Consider the following 12819-nt stretch of genomic DNA (forward strand, 5'->3'; position numbering starts at 1 on the left):
GCCCCACATTGGATGTAGAGATTATTTAAAAATAAAATCTTTGGGGCGCCTGGATGGCTCAGTCGTTAAGCATCTGCCTTCGGCTCAGGTCATGATGCCAGGGTCCTGGGATCGAGCCCCACATCGAGCTCCCTACTCCACAGGAGGCCTGCTTCTCCCTCTCCCACTCCCCCTGCTTGTGTTCCCTCACTTGCTCGTGTCTCTCTCTGTCAACTAAATAAATAAAATCTTTAAAAAATAATAAATATAAATAAAAATATCAAAAAAATAAAATTGGCATGTAGTCATCTTTTGGAGACTGATAGACGGACATTGGCAAAGTCCCCAGGGAAGCCACAGCTAAGACCCCACCGCATCTGTGTTCGTTGTGCGACACGCACGCGTGCCCATGGGGCTGAGCGTCCCAGGGAGTGTAAGGGAGCGTGCCGGGTCCTTGGGTGCTAGTAGCACGGTCTGTGGGCTCAGCGTCTTTCCAGCACAAACGTGCTCTTCGAGCACCTCGCAGGATGAGACCCTTGAGGGGTGCTGGGGCCACAGAGAAGAATCCCACAAGGTGCCTCTCCCGGGGTAGTTGGGGACAAATAAGGGATCACATGAATTCTCCGTGTGATGAGGAAAACCGAGCAGGGTCAAAGCCTGGACTTAAGGGGGCAGGTGTCAGGGAGGGTTGGGAGAAGCTTCACAGGCTGGCCACGGTGAAACCGAGCAGTCATCTCTGATAGGTCCCCCAGATCTCAAGTCCCAATCTATCACATAGAGAATAAAGATTAGAACAGTGTTCCAGCTTTTCTTTCTCACTCCTGGTAAGCCCCTAGGGTTACACCAGCCTCTTGCTTTGGGTTCCCGGCATGTAAAGCAAAACAGGAAAGCAAGAACCTCCCAGAACTTCTCAAAGTCCTTGGTTCCAGGATGAGTTTTGCTATTGATTGTCCTTTGAGTGGGACACTAGTGACCCTATGATTTGGCCACCATCGTTGTGCAAAACTGTCAACTCCATGGAACTTAGTAGAGTAACGAAGAGGGAATTGAGAGTAATTTACTAGCTGCATCTATTTTCTTTAGTATGTGTGCTGTGTATTTCTGTGCGTCTGTGTGTATGTAAGCATTACACGTGTGTGTGCCACGTGCCGTGTGTCCGTGTGTCTGTGAGTACCTGCAGCTGCTGTTCTTCTTAGGGTCATGGGTTCCCAGGTGTGGAGAGGTGGAGGGAACGCTGAAGCTTTGGGGGTCGATTCGCTCCCCTTCTCTACGCCTCAGTTTCCTCTCCTCTATAAAGGGATTACTTGAATTCCATGATTTTGAAGGATTCTTGCAGCTCTGACCATCCTTAACTTTGTCATTCACCATATGGTTTAAGGAGTTTATCCGAAGATCAAAATAAGAGTCAAAGGCTCAAAGCTGCTGCGGCAGGGATTGGAATTAGACATGAGAAGGTTAAGGTCCCAGACCAGTCCACACTGACCTCAGGAGAGCCAATGGAGCTCCTGATTTGAAGCAACAGTTGTTAGAATGCAAGGCCATGGGCACCTGGGTGGCTCAGTCGGTTAAGCATCTGCCTTCAGCTTAGGTCATGAGCCCAGGGTCCTGAGATCGAGCCCCACCTCAGGCTCCCTGCTTCTCCCTCTCTCTTTGCTGCTCCCCCTGCTTGTGCTCTCAAATAAATAAATAAATAATAAATAAACAAATAAATAAATAAAATTTAGAGTGCAAGTCCAAGGACCTGGATTGTGTCCCCCACCTCCATGCTGGCCAGGGAAGGGGCAGAGTCTCCATTGGACTTCCAGAAGGGTTCTAAGGAGGCAAAGGGATGGAAGGGCTGCCATCCAGGAGACAGCTCTGGGCGGGAAGTGTCCTCGGGTCCTCGTGGCCCCTGCAGGCTCCCGATAAGCAGAAGGGCCTCCACCCTGATAGCCCCAAGTCCACTTATCAGGGTCCCCAGACTACCCCACCCAGGTTCAGACTCTGCTCCAGCCCACACCCTGATATACCCTCCACCCCAGCCAGGGCCAAAGCCACAGGATCTCTGGCTGGCTGAGATATCTCTCTGTTTTACCTTCAGGACCCCTGGTTTCTGCCCATGTTCACCTTTGGTCTTAGGACTAAGCAGGGACTAGGCAGAAGCCTAGGCAATGAGCGGCATAAATCTTGGCCTCGGTGCATGAAGGCTTTAGTCTGGTGAAGGAGCCTGACCTGTCTGTGGGGTCCCTGAGTAGAGGTGGCACAGCAGGAGGGGTCACAGGACAGGAAAGGGGGCAAGGAGCAGACATACGATAATTTCTCACCTGGCTAGAGTGCCTGGGTTTGTAAATGTTTCTCAGCCACATTTCTCAGTTCTTACAATGTGGTGAACCATGTGTTACCACCAAAGCTCAGAGAAGTGGCACTTTGCCTCTAGTCAAACAGCTAGTGAGTGAGACAGAGGAAAGAAGGGAAGGACACCATTGGTTCCACAGGCGCTCGGTCTGCCCCGGGAGTGAGATGAGCATGCACATGACCCTAGCCGCCCCCACAGGAGCTAGGGGTGGATTGCTCCCATTGTACATACAAGAAAATTGAAGCTGAGAGCACTCCATCTAAGGTCAAGGTCACAGAGCTGGATGTGGGGGGCTGTGGGGACTGTCACTCAGGGCCTGTCCTTCCTCCCTCCCTCCCTTTTTCTTTCTTTCTTCCTAAGATTTTATTTATTTGAGAGAGACACAGATAGCGAGAGAGAGCATGGCAGGGAGGAGAGGGAGTAGCAGAATCCCCACTGAGCAGGGAGCCCAGCCGCAGGGCTCGATCCCAGGACCCTGGGATCATGACCTGAGCGGAAGGCAGACGTTTAACCAACTAAGCCACATACGTGCCCTCTTAAGATTTTATTTTTAAGTAATCTTTTTTTTTTTAAGATTTTATTTTTTATTTGTGAGAGAGAGAGAGAGCACAAGCAGGGGGAGCTGCAGGCAGAGGGAGAAGCAGGCTCCCCGATGAGCAGGGAGCCTGATACGGGACTCTGATCCCAGGACCCTGAGATCATGACTTGGGCCGAAGGCAGATCTTAACTGACTGAGCCACCCAGGTGTCCCTATTTCTAAGTAATCTTTACACTCAACGTGGGGCTTGAACTTACAACCCCGAGGTCAAGAGTCACTTGCTTCACTGACTGAGCCAGCCTGGTGCCCCAGGGCCTGTTATTTCTAAACCTGGGCTCTCTCAATGGCCTTGAGCGGCTTTCAAGAATATTCCATGAAGGGCATTTGGCTGCTTCATTTGGCTAAGTGCTTTGCCAGGAGCTAGTCACCTAGCTCACAGTTCTGAACTGGGGACTGTTGTTCCTGCTGTCTACAGGAGAACAGGAAGGCTCTGAGAGAAAAAGACTTGCCTAAGAGCTCCAGTTTTATTTGTCTGCCTCCCCAGGCCAAAGTTTTTCTCCTCCCCTACATCACACTGAGTTTAGCTCCATGTCAGACATTTGACATGATTGGCCAATAACCAGGCCCCTGTGATTATTTGCCTAAATGATTAATCACACAAATAAATGAGCGCATAACAGGTAGATTTAACTAGTCTGCAGAGGTGTTACTTACATATGAAGAGGGAATAGGAGTTAACTAGGTAAGAAAGGAGGGAAGATTGTGCCAGAGGGAAGAGCAGGGCGCCTGGCTGCCTCAGTGGGGGGGGGGGGGGGGGGTCGTGGGGTCAAGCCCTGCATTGGGGTCTGCACTCAGCTGGGAGTATGCTTAAGATTCTCTCCCTCTGGGGCGCCTGGGTGGCTCTTTTGGTTAAGCAACTGCCTTCGGCTCAGGTCATGATCCTGGAGTCCCGGGATCAAGCCCCACATCAGGCTCCCTGCTGAGCAGGGAGTCTGCTTCTCCCTCTGACCCTCCCCCCCTCATGTGCTCTCTCTCTCTCTCTCTTTCTCTCTCTTTCAAATAAATAAAATCTTTAAAAAAAAAAGATTCTCTCCCTCTCCCTCAGCTCCTCCTACCCTGCATCCCCCCCCCACACACACACCTCACAGGCACACAATCTCTCTCTCTCTCTCTCTCTCAAATGAATAAATCTTTAAAAATGAGGAGTGCCTGGGTGGCTTAGTTGGTTAAGCGTCTGCCTTCGGCTCAGGTCATGATCCCAGAGTCCTGGGATCAAGTCCCGTATCGGGCTCCCGGCTCAGCAGGGAGTCTGCTTCTCCCTCTGACCCTCTTCCCTCCCATGCTCTTTCTCACTCTCTCTCTCTCAAATAAATAAATAAAATCTTAAAAAAATAAAATAAACAGAGCTCCCTCCCCCATTCTGAGAAGTCTCTACACCAGGAATCTTGCCTAGCCCGGAGGCAGAGAACTGAATACTGCCAGGCTCACACCGTAAGTGGCTTGAGCTCTGAACAGGCCCCTACCCATTCTTATGCTGGCTCTCAGAAGAGCTTGAATTCCCCTGCCCTCAAATGACTCACAGAGGACCCCGTCCACCCAGGGGAGCTTGCCATAGCAGAGGTAGCCTAGGTCTACCCTCCTTGGGCTCAGCATAAACATAGGCAGGGGCCCAGGAACTGAAATTTAAGCCTGAGCTTGCCCCCAGAATCCAGCTGTCAGGACCCTTCCTGCTTTACAGAGGTTCAACTAACAGTTCCACCGCCACCAGCACCAGCACCACGACTGCCACCACCAGCTGGGCCACAGCCAACAATTAAACCCTGAAGGATGCGGTGAGGCTGTTCCTCCTCCTCCCAGGCCCAGCAGAGAGATGATCAGCTTCACGGGGAGAGGAGTGAAAGGCAGACCCTAGCCTTAGCAAGGGCCATAAAATTTATGGGAGAAAGGGCCTAGTAGAGAGAGGGGCCAGTGACCCTTGTTCCAAGGAGTCCAGCAGGGAAAGGGTTAAGAGGCGGGGCTTTCTAGAACCAGGGGAAAGTGCCCCACCCAGGGGAGGGGCCAGTGGATTAAAAGGCCAGCAGCTTGAGTGGAGAGGCAGGGTCAGGGCCTCCTTACCTCTGAAGGCCTCCCCAGTCTGCAGTTCCAGCCCCAGGTAAGTACCCTCTCCTGGGCCTGTCTGTCTGCTTGTTGGTCTGACCAGAGGGAACCTTCTGCCTCACTATGTGATCTCTAGCTTGTTTAATTCTGACACTGGGTCCCCAAGGAGATCTCAACAGACCCTAGCTCTGCAGGGTTCTCCGGGCCAGGCCCCTTCCCTACCTGACTTGGGCTGCCCTTGACCACAACCATCAAGGAGCTGCTGGCCCAGGAGCTATGGAGTGGGGAGTGGGGAGCTGTGTGTGTCCAGCACTGACCTGTCCTGCTCTGCCCCAGCCCCTGGCCCTCCCTGCCGCAGTGCTCTCCAAGCCGTGCTCCCTGTGCCTGCTGCAGGGCCCTGGCTGGGATATCATCATATACTGTAAGTTTGCGATGAGATACTACAGTATAGATGATGTACTAGTCCGGGTCCCCACAGCTCTGGAGCCAGACGAGGGCTGGGGAAGCCGCAAACCCGCTGGGCTCGCCGCTCAGCCCATCACAGCCTGCTGACCGCCGGGACGCTTGGGGATGGCGAGGAAACCGTTACCATTACTGAGTTTAGTAATGGTAACGGTTCTCTTGCTGTACCCAGAATACGTGCCAAGAAGAGAGCTCAGGACCCTGGAACAGACCACTGGGAGGGAGGGAGACTCCAGTTAAGACAACAGGGTAGGGGTGAGGGAATGGGTTTTCTCTTTCCTATTATAAGAAACAAAGATGAGGGCGCTTGGGTGGCTCAGTTGGTTAAGCGTCTGCCTTCGGCTCAGGTCATGATGCCAGGGTCCTGGGATTGAGCCCCGTGTCGGGCTCCCTGCTCAGTGGGGAGTCTGCTTCTCCCTCTGCCCCTCCTCCCACTCGTTCTCTCAATCTCTCTCTCTCAAATAAATAAAATCTTAAAAAAAAAAAATAAAGAAATAAAGATTAGAACCAGTATGCTTGTTTTTTAATTTTATTAGCATCCAAGATTGGGGAGAGGGATGGAGTGAGCGGCACTATCTCACTTAGGACCCACAGGTTCTTACGCGCGGCTTTAAGGTAGAGGAACTGAGCGGACAGGAAAAAGCCCTCTCTGCTAAAACTGGCAACTCAGGGAAGAACTCTGGGTTCACTGCCAGCCAGAAGCAGGGTGGCATTGTTCCTACCAAAGAGCCAACTTCTAGACCTAAGCAGCTGGGACCCCAGGCAGAGGAACGACCTGGGAACTGAGCTAAGATAAGTTACTTCTTCCAACAGACGTGGTCAGGCAGGGGCTAGGCAGACTCAGGAAAGCCAAGCCAGCCGTCAGGCAGGCAGGCAGGCAGGCAGTGCCCACGCCTCTCACCAGTCCCTGTCCCTGGGCAGGGGCCGTTCTGGTCAGTGGCCCTGCCAGCAGCTCTGGCTGAGACGCCCTGGGCGAGGCAGCAGAGGGTGGTCACTTGAGAAGCCTCACAGAGAGGCGGAGCCGAACATCGCAGAGGAAGATGTCCATGAGGTCACGGCCCACCTCCTGTGCAATCTGGGAGATCAAGTGCCCCTTTGGACCAATCAGGATCCTCTGAGGGTGGGGTAAGAGAGAGAGACACACACACAAGCCTGTTCTCAGGGCTTCCAAGCAGTGGAGGAAGAACCCCTGCCTAATGCCCTGGTCCTTTCTCCAAGCCTAACCCGGCTTACCACATGAGATTCTTTGGGCACCAGAAGCTTCTGTTCGATCACCAGCTCCCCGCTTGGCCCTTCCTCCCACATCACTGTCCTCTGCACAGGGAGACATCATGATTAGTCAGACAGACCCATATCCCTACCTCTCCGGGCCCCAGGTGTCCTGTCTTGGGTGTGTGCATGGTGAAGAGCCCCCAGATTCCTTCATTGTGCCCGCACCTGCTGCACACTATAGGGCATCTCCTGGGGCAGATGTTCTAGGAGCTTCTCTCGGATGATGTTGGCACAGATCTCCTCAGGCGTCTGGCTAGTGAGGACTCCACTGTGGAATTCCCAGGGTCCTGGCCGGGCCTGTGCCAGGAGGTAATGCTGTGGGTACAGAGGGGGGTAGGTGGGCAGCTCAGTCCCAACCAAGACTTTCCTACTCATTCTCACCACCAGGAGGAACTCTGAGGCTTATCTCCACATGGCAGAAATCAGAGGCCAGGCTACGGCCAAGGCTAACTGACCTTTAGTGTTTTCACATCCTCCTGGCTTAGGGCTGACAACATGAAGATCTCCTGGAAGTGGGGCCAGCCAATCCTCTGAGGGCCTCCCACAGACTGTGTTTTTGGGCCCTTAGCTGCTGGGCTAGGGCAAGGAGTGCCAGGCTGTGAGCGAAGGGCTTGCCGCATCTTGAGCTTCTTGCCATTGACCACACCTTCAGTAAGGGCGGCTGTGAGCTCCAGGAGAACAGACTTCTGCTTCAGGCAATCTACCTGGGCATGGAGGACGGGCAGAGGGGTGTGTGGTCAGTGAGATGGGCACCATGGAGGAAAGTAGACCCCTTCTTCAGGTAGGTGGTGCTCACCTTGTTCATGACAAGGATGCTAGGGACTTGGGAGAACTGGGTCAGGCACTGGAGCACCTGGGGCCTGAGCTGGTTCCGAGTCCACTTGTCTGAGACATCCACAAGGACCACAACTAGAAGGTGGCAGGGTGGGCAGCAGGACAAATATATGACCACTCTCTCCCCAGCCCCCAAAATGTCCATGATATGGGCTCTGGGCCAACCCCCATCCCCCAAACTACCAGGAACAAGAGGTCGTGACCATGTAAATTGGGCTTCAGATTCCCATCATGAGTCTAACCCAGATCAGCAGATTCCATGCTCTTCCATGGATCTTCCAACAAAGAAAGCTCCAGATGGTGCCTGAGGGACAGACAAACTTAGGTCAGGAAGGGTCTTATGACTGATATACTCCTAATGAGGGATAGGGTATGATAAGGGGGTTTTCCAGCCCCTATGATGGAATCTCCTCACCTTCTCCTCAACACCTTTCCCTCTACAAACCTGTTTCCACAGCTATTACCTTTTCTGTTTAACAGGGCTGATGAGGCCAGGTGTGTCAAGTAGAATCTAAAATCAGGAAAGAGAGATGCCCACCCCCCCCAGATGGAACGATTATAACTGGCGAGTGAGAGAAAGGCCACCATTGATGTCAGAAGCCTGCACCCACTCTAGGCCAGGATGACTTTAGATTTTTACCCTCCAGTTTTGTTTTAATTCTAGATAGGATCCAAGAAAAAGATGATGACTGTGAATACATGAAAGATTAGGAAGGATTAAAGAGGGAATGAGATCTTTCTGACTAGATGCCAGAGGGGGGAAGTAGAGAGAACTGCACTAGGCCTAACGAAAGAGGAGACCCCCTTCCCTCAGAAAAGTGAATTTAACATTTTCTTCAGGTCTAACTGTAAGGGAGACCCTCTTAAGTTCACCCGCTGTCCAGTTTGCTGGACTTCCTTTGCAGGTACCCACCACCTGGGCCTCTTTCTCTGTGATGACCCCCAGAGCTTGGCAGCGAGTGGTGTGCACCTTCTTGGAGACAGGGAACACCTGCCAAAAACAAAGAAGTCCCAACTGAGATCCCAGATCACTGTAGGACAATTCATGAAGAAAGAGAAAAAAGTAAGAGATGAAGGGGGGGGGGGTAGTGTCAAGGATGCAGCATACTTTCCGACCCAGCAGCTGGTTGGAGAGTGTTGACTTCCCTGCATTCGGGGCACCCAGGAGGACCACTCTTAGGACCCTGGAGTTCTCAGGCATGTCGGGACGATGGACCAAGAGGAGATCCTGCTCATCTGTGTGTGGGGGCAGGAGGGGAGTGAGAGGTAGTGCAACCTGGATCCCTTATCAGGTACTCAGTCCTACCCGCCCACAAAGGAAGTAGGGAATACAAGATTAGTGTACCAGGTTGAAGCTGAGACCTGGCTTTGAGACTTAGCTTGTCCATTAATTTGTTTATATGATTGTATCAAATTCTCTAACTTCTCTAAGTGCCTTAGTTTTCTCACATGTGAAATGGAGATAATATTAACAATACCTACTTAAAACCTTCTTTCGACAACTGGCAATTTTGTAGAAACAATCAACACAATGCCTGGCATTTAATACTCAATTACTGTGTGGAATTGTACTGTGCCTGATAAATGCATGTACATGTGTGAAAGTACAGCTAGTTCAGATAATGCCAGAAATCCCTCCAGCTCGGACAATCTCACCCTACTAAAGGTGTTATGAAGGCTCTGCAAGCTTTCTCAGTATTTGTAAGTATTAGTTTCTTATAATACTGCATTACAATGACCAGTTTTTGTGTGCAGCCTCCCTACCAGAGTGTAGTCTACGCTACTTGAAGAACAGAGGGTGCTATTTCCTAGGTGTAACTCAGTCTCTTGACAAGTAGATTGGGCACTTATGGGACCAAGTTTGCTTCCCATCTCGGGGCAGAGAGCCACAATTCTGCCTTGCCTGTGGCCCTGAATCTCTTGCTCTTTGTGAGCGTCTCTGTATGTGACCACATCGGTTCCCTCTGGCTCCCAACTCTTAAAACCTGGTATCTCTCTCCTGTGAGATCCTTCAAGGCTCGCCTCTCTCTCGAGGCCTCAAGATCGCTTTCCACAATATAGGACCAATGATGATATCCCCACGGACTGAGCAGTTTCCCCGACCCGGAACTTTCACTGCTAAAACCGTGACAATCCGGGACAAGCCTATCCGGGCCCTTTACCTCTGTGCATGGACACGCCGGGAGGGTGAGAAGTCAACGAACTGTCTGGCTGAGAGAGTCCAAGGAAGCGGTCCAAGGCTGAGCTCTGGCCATAACGGCGAGAGGCAGAGGCTAGGCGGGGACCAGAGAAAGCGGAGCCCGCGAAACAGGACACGCACCTCCGCTGACAGTCAAAGAGCGAGGAGACCCGGGCACCCCACTCCCTCACGGCATCGGGGCCCAATTGCCGGACCCCTAACACCGCCGCAAGGAGCGTAGCCGCACGCCCGCTGGGGGCAGCCATTACAGCCGCAAAGCACTCCGGGAACTGACCAAGAACTCACCTACGATTGGATAGAGCGGTGGAAAAGCAAGCGAGCAGGACAGAGCTAGATTGGCCCAGAGTGCGGAGATACACGGGATGTTGGAGGTGAGATGGAGGGGGACCCCGCTCTGGAGACTGACCGAGACTAAGGAAAAGGAAAATGTGTATTTAGAGTTTGCGTGGACATGATGATCGTTTTGGACTCCCATACACATCCTGTTTTCTTCTTCTCCTGCCAAAGTTTTGTAAAAGGTCCTTCTAGCCCAGGCTTCTGGGAGACTACATCTCCCATGAGGCCAAGCGGCAGAAATCTTTCTCAGTTTCTGACTTCTCCCAGCTGGAAAAACTGACGCATCGAAGGAGGAAAGGTCGTGGGAGCCAGAACGGGTGCTTTTTAGTTCTCCCTGGTTTCAGGCTTGCAGGTTCTCTCCCAGTATCCCCCTGGCTTGGCCTAGCGGTCCGCAGCGTTCTTCGACAGTCTGCATCATTGCTTCATACGAGCCTCCTGTAGGGAGTACTCCCTGGGTCGGTGTTCCCGAGGAGCAGCAGACCCGATTTCCCATCTATGAACCTCCGTTACTACCTCCTCCCTGAGGCCATTCCTTTCTGAAGAAAAACCAGAGGGTCTGTAAAGGGGAAGACGCTGCGTAGTCACCTACAATCCCCCAGATTGCCTTAGAGGCCTGAGGAACTTGATATAAGTCGTTTTGCGGCCTTAAGCCTTAGTCATTCTTTGAAGCCTCTCAGTCAAACTCTTGAAATTGAGAGAGAAATGTTGCGGGGATTGGAGGGATGGGATTTATTCATATGCTATGTACAGGCCATGTCCAGGTGCGGGGATACATGAATTAAGAAAATGGAGGGACGCCTGGGTGGCTCTGTTGGTTAAGTGTCTGCCTTCGGCTCAGGTCATGATCCCAGGGTCCTGGAATGGAGCCCCACATTGGACTCTCGCTCCGTGGGGAGCCTGCTTCTCCCTCTGCCTCTGTCTCTCATGAATAAATAAATAAAATCTTAAAAACAAAACAAAAAAATGAAAATGGACAAAAATCTCTTTCACAGGACTTGTGTCCTGGAGGCCGTGTGAGAGAGAGAGAGAGAGATGTTCATGACCTGACAGGAACAGTTCAGGTAGCACGGTCTAGGTGAAAACCTAAATGGATTGAGTTTAAGAGAGAATGGGAGATGGGGCACCAGGCTGGCTCAGTCTGTAGAATATGTGGCACCTGATCTCAGGCTTGTGAGTTTGAGCCCTACCTTGGGTTGGGCATAGAACTTACTTAAAAAGAGAGAGAGGGGTGCCTGGGTGGCCCAGTCAGTTAAGCGTCTGCTATCGGCTCAGGTCATGATCCCGGGGTCCTGGGATCGAGCCCCCTGTCCGGCTCCCTGTTCAGCGGGGAGCCTCCTTCTCCCTCTCCCTCTGCCTGCTGCTCCCCCTGCTTGTGCTCTCTCTCTCTCTCTGTCAAATAAATAAAATCTTTAAAAAAGAGAGAGCAAATGAGAGGAGAGGTAATTGAGGAAAGCCAGGAAAAATATATATATATATATATCTTTCCAGGGGAGCAGAGCAAAAGGGAGTGGTAACAGAAGAGGGGGAGAGAAGTCGGGCTAAGAAAAGATTTTCTTTTCTTTTTAAAGATCAGAGATTTTCGTTTGCTCATGGCAGTGACCAGGTGGAGAGGAGAAAATTGATGATATAGGACAGAGAGGGCAGAATTGTTGGGAGGATGGTGGGAACCAACTGACTGGGCTGCTGTTGTGGGAGTGGAGGCTGAGTGTCCAGAGTAGCTCTGAGTGACACAGGATTGATGGAGACTGGCAGCTAAATGCACTGATGGTTTGCAAATGGCGCCAGGCTCCAGCTTTCAGGCTGCCTGCTCTATTAGCAGAGGAAACAACCTTTCTGGAACATGATATTCTGGATGTTCTTTGGGCATATGGGTGCCCAAAGAACAAAATACCACTTAATACAGGGCAGCTGGCAATCAGAAAAATACGAATCTTCCATGGACACTAAGGTGAAATGCCATTTCAACTGTAATTAGGATGAAGGGCAACTTCAGGTTAAATGGTGGTTGAAGAGCTTAATTAAATAAATGCAAAATCACCCAAGGAACACATACTAAGTACTACAGCACTGGCAACAGATAACACCTTGGAAGAATCCCTGGGATAACACAAAAACTTAGAGGAAATGTGTCAAAGTGCTTTGTTAATTCTCTTCTTTCCCCCAGATTTTCCCTCAAGGATATTGTGGGGAAATGCATTTTGTGAGATTAGGAGAGGCTAATCAAATGAAATAGACTGCGTGGGTTCATATGTTAACTTGCTACTTATTAGCTGTGTGAGTTTGGACAAGTTATTTCAACTCTCCAAATGTCAGTTTTGTCATCTGTAAAATGAAGAAAATAATAAACACATCTACCTAATATCATGTGTTCATTTGAATCTAGGATTTAGAACAATGGAGGATTTAGAACAATGGAGGCTCTCAATAAATGTCCTTATCTTAAAGCTAATTGTTTTAATCTTTCTTTTCTATATAGATAATTTCTCTCTGTATTATATTCCTCTCATCAGCATTTATTTTAAAAATGCTTGATCTTGGGCGCCTGGGTGGCTCAGTTGGTTAAGCTACTGCCTTCGGCTCAGGTCATGATCCTGGAGTCCTGGGATCGAGTCCCGCATCGGGCTCCCTGCTCGGCAGGGAGTCTGCTTCTCCCTCTGACCGTCCTCCCTCTCATGCTCTCTGTCTCTCATTCTCTCTCTCTCAAATAAATAAATAAATAAATCTTTAAAAAAATAATAATAATAATTAAAAAAAAAAATGCTTGTT

General features: G+C 50.8%; 1 protein-coding gene across 1 annotated transcript; it reads right to left on the minus strand.

The window, feature by feature from the left end:
* Nucleotides 1-5924: 5924 nt before the first annotated feature.
* On the minus strand, nt 5925-10001 carry ERAL1 (Era like 12S mitochondrial rRNA chaperone 1). Its single transcript, XM_036122072.2, has 10 exons — nt 9680-10001; nt 8626-8753; nt 8431-8508; nt 7982-8028; nt 7760-7821; nt 7480-7592; nt 7139-7387; nt 6849-6998; nt 6645-6725; nt 5925-6525 (listed from the first exon to the last, which is right to left on the minus strand). Exons 1-10 carry the CDS (start codon nt 9960-9962, stop codon nt 6403-6405), a joined length of 1314 nt encoding a protein of 437 aa, XP_035977965.2. The 5' UTR covers nt 9963-10001; the 3' UTR covers nt 5925-6402.
* Nucleotides 10002-12819: the final 2818 nt, after the last annotated feature.

Source organism: Halichoerus grypus, chromosome 2, assembly GCF_964656455.1.
Source record: "Halichoerus grypus chromosome 2, mHalGry1.hap1.1, whole genome shotgun sequence".
In the NCBI taxonomy this organism is placed as follows: Eukaryota; Metazoa; Chordata; class Mammalia; order Carnivora; family Phocidae; genus Halichoerus; species Halichoerus grypus.

What these genes read in the sequence shown, in the direction of transcription:
- ERAL1 (XM_036122072.2), bottom strand. Translation starts at nt 9,962, where the DNA reads ATGGCTGCCCCCAGCGGGCGTGCGGCTACGCTCCTTGCGGCGGTGTTA. An exon ending in CGGCGTGTCCATGCACAGAG is followed by an intron (nt 8,754 to 9,679) that starts GTAAAGGGCCCG and finishes CCCCACACACAG; the next exon opens with ATGAGCAGGATCTCCTCTTG. An exon ending in TGCCCTATAGTGTGCAGCAG is followed by an intron (nt 6,726 to 6,848) that starts GTGCGGGCACAA and finishes CTCCCTGTGCAG; the next exon opens with AGGACAGTGATGTGGGAGGA.